At 45.9% G+C, this 6,731-nt stretch overlaps 1 protein-coding gene across 1 annotated transcript; it reads left to right on the forward strand.

The window, feature by feature from the left end:
• Positions 1–4,827: 4,827 nt before the first annotated feature.
• On the forward strand, positions 4,828–5,560 carry LOC123441959. Its single transcript, XM_045118117.1, has one exon. The coding sequence runs from the start codon at positions 4,828–4,830 to the stop codon at positions 5,206–5,208; it is 381 nt and encodes a 126-aa protein (XP_044974052.1). The 3' UTR covers positions 5,209–5,560.
• Positions 5,561–6,731: the final 1,171 nt, after the last annotated feature.

A 6,731-nucleotide genomic window follows, 5' to 3' on the forward strand; every position in this document is an offset into this window, starting at 1 on the left:
CAAATGAAATGGATGATGGCATGATGCAAAGATGATGTCATGAAATGATCCAGATGAAATGATGACTTAAATTACATCCACAACATGGTTCCAAAAAAGGAAAGGATACCAATATGGCAAGGATTACATCTGGGGCATTACAGTGTTGCACTGGGTGGGGGTCATGGATGCCGGGACGCCTCGGATGGTGGTCTGCCTGGGTGACTCTCTCGTAAGTCTCGTTACCGCGGCGGTGGTTGCATACCTTAGTTGCGTGGGAGACGAGGGATGTATCTATCACTACAAGAAACCTGTTAATCCATGGCGAACATCTCGTGACATTTTTGGAAACTGTCAGGGATGGGCTGATAGAATCCCGCAAGCCCGCCAAAGCCCGCTCAAGCCCCGCTAACTGTTCCCCATATAAAAATCCAACCCTAACACAATCCTCCTCGGCACCCTCGTCTCTCCCTCTGCAGCCCCATTCCCCAATCGCCGCCACCAGCCCCCTCTACACCTCCCTGCTCCAACAGCTCACCGCCGGCCCTCCAATGCTCCACCTCCCCCGCACCCGCCTCATAGCACAAGGCGCTGACAGATGCGCTGAATCCCCGCCTCACAACCCATCTCTCTCCCTCTCTCATGCGACACCTCATGCCACGACCAACGGCCGCTGATTCCAGCAACCTCCGCCACACCATGGCACACTCAAGAGCTCTACTCTGACCCCTCCGTCCCCCGATGCGGCTGGATCCGTTGCTTCCGTTCTCCGGCGCTTGCCCATGACCACTAGCCCATGGCTAGGGTTTCAGGTGCAGCATCACGTCCATTGTCGGTGCATCTTCGGCGCTGCCTCTCCGTCGCACATTTTCCCCCTTAATCCCTCCCCTCCTCCTGGATGACAGCCCCTAGCTCGGTGCTCTGACGCGTGTTGGGCAGCCGACGCAAATTCTGTTTTGCTCTATATTGTTGTTGCGGTACTCTAGAGTTTTGGTAGCTGATATAATTTTTTCATTTGAAAATTTTACTACAATATCAATAGTTTCTCAAGTGATTAGATTTTTTTGCTACAATAATTTTAATTAAAATCACTGTTTTTTCGTTTGTGCAGGAACTTTGCTCATCTCATCTGGTTGGATTTTGCCAAGGGGAGGGAAGAGGGCCATGTCATGGAGTAGCTGCAAGTGCATGCCGGTACAGGAGGGCTAACCCTCACGCCACACAAGGTCTCTCTTTTTTATGTTAATGAGCTAGCACAATGATGAGCCAGCTTAAATAAACATGAGTAGATTTGTTCGGCTCATCAATCTCTTTTGATTCTACAAGTTGGACCACATTAGATGTGAAGCAGATTCACAAAAAATGTGACTTTTCATTTTGTACTCGTATGCTATTGCTACTTTTACGAGGCATATACTTTGTTCTAATCTAATTTGATAGGATTAATGTGACATCCGGAGCTCCTCATGACGTCCGGGATCTCATCCGGGACTCCAACCAACATTCTGTCACCAACATATATATCCCAATACTACTCTAGCATCACCGAACGTTAAGTGTGCAGACCCTACGGGTTCGAGAACTATGCAGACATGACCGAGACACCTCTACGGTCAATAACCAATAGCATGACCTGGATGTCCATATTGGTTCCTACATATTCTATGAAGATCTTTATCGATCGAACCACGATGTCAAGGATTCAATTAATCCCGTATGCAGTTCCCTTTGTTCATCGGTATGTTACTTGCCCGAGATTCGATCGTCGGTATCTCCATACCTAGTTCAATCTTGTTACCGGCAAGTCTCTTTACTCATTCCGTAATACAAGATCCCGTGACTAACTCCTTAGTCACATTGCTTGCAAGGTTTATTGTGATGTTGTATTATCGAGTGGGCCCCGAGATACCTCTCCTTCATACAGAGTGACAAATCCCAGTCTTGATCCATGCCAACCCGACAGACACCTTCGGAGATACTTTTAGAGCACCTTTATAGTCACTCAGTTACGTTGCAACGTTTGATACACACAAGGTATTCCTCCGGTGTCCGGGAGTTGCATGATCTCATGGTCATAGGAACAGATACATTGACATGCAGAAAACAGTAGCAATAAACTGACACGGTCATATGATATGTTCATAGTTTGGGTCTTGTCCATCACATCATTCTCCTAATGATGTGATCCCGTTATCAAGTGACAACACTTATCTATGGCTAGTAAACCTTGACCATCTTTGATCAATGAGCTAGTCAACTAGAGGCTCACTAGGGACAGTGTGTTGTCTATGTATCCACACATGTATTTGAGTTTCTAATCAATACAATTCTAACATGGATAATAAACGATTATCATGAACAAGGAAATATAATAATAACCAATTTATTATTGCCTCTAGGGCATATTTCCAACACTAATTATCTTATTTCTACTATCTATTCATATCACAAATATCTAATTGAGTTTATTTAATATTATTCTGTAAGATTTTTCTTATGCTAGTTTTCTGGTTTGTCTAGCCTGAAAAGTTAACATTGGTTTACGTCGAGGCAAAACGAGAAGTTGATTCATTGAGGTATCCTCTATACAACAGAGGTTTCCCTGCAACGGCGATCCATGGTGACAGAACACAGGAGGTAAATAAATATTCTGAATTCTTCTGTCATCGCCTAACTTGTTTCATAGCAGCAATATAAAATTGAACTGCCAACACATTATAGCCAATACAACACTGGAACTTCAAGAACATGATACATTTTCGTGAGCTTGTTGTATACTTGTATGAGTGATAGATTTCAAATTGTATGTATATGCCAGAGTTGCGCATGTAAACGAGACATGTGCTCACAGACTCCTGCCGGTCTACTCTTAGCATAATAAGATCACTAAATGGATCTTAACTGGCTAAAATGGTTTTGCCTTGATTGATTTTATTTTACATTACATAGAAGAAGCAAGTTTATTGAAGAATTAGTTTTAATTGAGGAAGAAAGTATGCCTCGAGTTGTACTTGATGAATATGAAATGATCTGCCCATACTTTGTTTTAAAATGACGTTGACCTTTCTAAGTTTGGACAATAAAATGTCGCATGTGTACAACTAATATTGTTACTCTATATATTCATTTGGGAGCTGGTTGTTATGTAGTATAATTTTTTATGTGTTTTGTATTCTTTGCAGGTTTGTGAGTTAGTTTGTGTTACTGGTGACTCGGGCTTTATACCAGGAATCATTTGGGTCTGAATAGCTTCCTCGAAGTGGCGGTGTAGTGTTGGAGAGTACAATCATCTAGTAGTGCAATTTGAATGATGTCATGCTACTTGATGTTTATTAAATGCTTATGCTTATAGCACCTTGTAAATATGCTTGTAATGTTTTGATATTAATTTTGCTTTTTGAAATCAGACCATATTGTTGGAAATTTGTATTGTCTTGTTGAATGAATATGATTGGATGTCTTGTTAAAAATTGTGATGCACCGAGAAGACAAGTTGGGTTGAAAAAAGGGCTAATCGGTTGGACTGGAATGAAATTATTGGGATCAAAACCTAATTGGGTTGGTTACTACATGTACCATGCTCGCATCCACGTCAGATCCACGTAGATAGCACGTTGCTTCTATGTCATGTAAATCGGTGACGGATTGTTTCGTCATATCCTAGTTTGGGCCGGGCGGGACTGGGGCAAATCCACGACGATCAAGATCCGTCATGGAAGGTGCTATGTCAAATTATGACGCGATATACGTGACGGATTTCGCATGGACATGCATGACAGTTTCTGGCCAGTTCATGACGGACGACGACCGTCATGGATTAACAGATTTCTTGTAGTAGGTGGCCTTGGGTGTTCTCTTCCGTCGCGGCGACGACATCCAGATCAGGGCTTGGTGCGGCGAGTCTTCCCTTACGGTGGGCTCGTGGCTTGTGTGCTTCGAGTGGCACGGGTGGATCCCGAGTGAAAGCTTCACGCTTTGACGACAACGACGACGCCGCTCACGTGTGTTGTTTTCCTCTTGAGGGCATCATTGTGGTCCCCTTTTTCCTTCGGGTCAAACCCATGTCCGTACCTTCACACTCGGTGACGGTGACGCTTCGCCTCGCTTTGCTTCCGGAGGCATCGTGGTGGAGCTTAGTGCCTATTGTCGTGGTGTGCCGTTGTCTTTTTGCTCTAGAGTGATCGTGCTCGACAGCAAAGTCGTGCCATTATTTGTGTTTTGTGTGATTTATGTCGTTCGATTTCTCTTTCATATGCTTTCTAAGCGGGGGCAAACGACTTCTCTATTCTTTTTACGGCAAAAAAAAGACTTGTCTATTCTTTTTGGAAGGTTTTTATTTTTACTTTTTCTAGGCACAGCCAAAAAAAACTCTGGCGCAAATTTAATGTCGTGCTTATTATGCGGTTTATTAATTAATTCCCTACATTTAGGTAGTAGATCCTTTCTGCATTTGTGCGTCCTTGGAGGCGAAGCATTCGTGCGGTCAAAAACATTAAGAAACGACCGAAACGTGTGGAAATCCTATTCTCGGACGCTGTAAAGAGGAACAAGACAAGGCAGGGGCTGGCGCCCGGCAGGCAGGCGGCCAACCCCCCACGTATACGCGTCCGGCGTTGCGCTCTCTCTCTCTCTCTCTCTCTCCAAGCAAAGAAATTGGAAAGGTAGCCGCCAACGGCCAGCGCGGGCCAGCTCTAAGTCCAACCGGGCCGGCAAGGAACCCACCCCCACCCCCACCCGCCCCGCACCCAGACGCGTCGCCTCGGCGACCCCGAAGCCCGCCACCGGCTCCACCGCGCCCGTTGCCCCCGGCCCGCCCCGCGCCGCCGGGTGGACGCCGGCGACTCCGCCATGTCGCCCTCCGCCCCGCCCGCCCGCTTCCTCCTCTTCGCCGCGGCCCTCGCGCTGCTCCTCCTCTCCCCAACCCTAGCGGCCTCCGACGCCGCCGCCGAGCCCTGCGCGGCGCCCCTCGACGCCGCGGCGCAGGACGGTGGGGCCGACGTCGCGCTCTGCCCCGTCCGGTGCTTCCGCCCCGACCCCGTCTGCGGCGCCGACGGGGTCACCTACTGGTGCGGCTGCCCGGAGGCCGCCTGCGCCGGCGCGCGCGTGGCGCGCCGCGGCTACTGCGAGGTCGGCGCCGGCTCGGCCCCCGTCTCCGGCCAGGCTCTCCTGCTCGTCCACATCGTCTGGCTCTTCGTGCTCGGCGCCGCCGTCCTCCTCGGCTTCCTCTGACGCGCGCGCCTCCGCCCCCTTTCCTGTAACTGACGCCTTCCCCACCCCCTCCCCACAATTGCTACAACTACTCATTTCAAGATTCTTTGTTGGATTTCGGCGCGCTCTTGAGAACTGAGGGGGTTGGGTGCTGGAACGGAATGTTTCGTTGCGAGGATTTGGTCCAGAGATGTCACACAATTCTTTCATAGATGATGAGATTGGTTGGTTTGGTGCTTTAGATTTCGGACCTCAGCTGTCCAGATTCGTCGCCAAATATAGGTTGAGATCGTGTAAAACAGCTTGTAAATGTCGGCTAAAAACATTTTGCAGTGATCTGGTTGTGCTTGTCTATAAATTTCAGCTTTCATGATCTTGCTATTGTGGTTTGCGTGGCTGTCTATATATTTGAGCTTCCTGATTGACAGACGAGAGCTTCTTAAAGAACTTTAGCGAATTGCTTTTCGTTGAAATTACTTCCGTCGTAGGCTTGCAATGGAGCCAACTCGAAATTTTCTCTTTGTTTATCTTTTTAATATGAAATTTAAAATAGAAGAGCAGCTATAACTTGAGCATGGACCTGACACGTTCACGCATAATGGATGTAATCAGAGGTTATGAGCATGTTCACGTAGCCATAAGTTCTGATGTCAGTACCATGTATTACTCTCTCTCTGATCTATAATAGGAGCTCTCAGTTCCTTCCCATTTTATGTACTTGATATAAAGAGGTGTAAGGAGGAGTTGAACAGAAAAATGTGGGCATTCGCATACATGAACTGCAACATGTTAAAAGGAATGTCAGTGCTTCCTAGAGATGTTCTTCAATGGCTGGTATGCTGGGATTGTCATTGACTCATACGTTCAACAAATTCCCCTGCACCTTATGAAGGACAGCTACCTCCTGTGTTTTGCCAGGAAGGCAATATCGAATCTCCTGTGTTGCCTATTTAGTGTGGTGAGCATTATTCCTTCTGTTTTGTCAGTGTTTCCTTGTAGATAACACTGAGAAATTCTGTGATATGCTTCATTCTTATATCCTATAAATATTATGCTTATCAAAGACAGAGCAGTCTTCTCTTATAGATGGATTTGAAAATATCAGAAATACATGTGACTTTCAAAAATAACAAAGAGCAAGCATAACATACCTGTTAGTTTGCACCTATATTATGCTCAGATGGTTTATGGCTGTTGACTACATAAATTTAGACCTCAAAGGCTGAAAAGCAATATATGGCTCAGGCAAGAATTGCTTATTCACACTCGACCTCATATTGACATACTTCTAGAAATAATCCTGGCTCTTCCTGTGATTTTAGAGATCTATGTAGTCCAAGTTCAACCAAAGTAAATCAAGTATAGTTTGCTGTTAAATTGAATGCATATTGCAGCTAAGTCAAATGCTAAGTTTGAATATCATTATAGTTCCTGCTTCCAAGAAAACAGTATGTTCTTTCTATCTATTCCTTTGCAGGTTTGGTTTCGTTTATCCAAGCAGTTGCAGAGTTCATGAAGTGAATCAAAGGAAAATAGTGTTCCTC

Source organism: Hordeum vulgare, chromosome 3H (genome assembly GCF_904849725.1).
Source record: "Hordeum vulgare subsp. vulgare chromosome 3H, MorexV3_pseudomolecules_assembly, whole genome shotgun sequence".
Lineage (NCBI taxonomy): Eukaryota > Viridiplantae > Streptophyta > Magnoliopsida > Poales > Poaceae > Hordeum > Hordeum vulgare.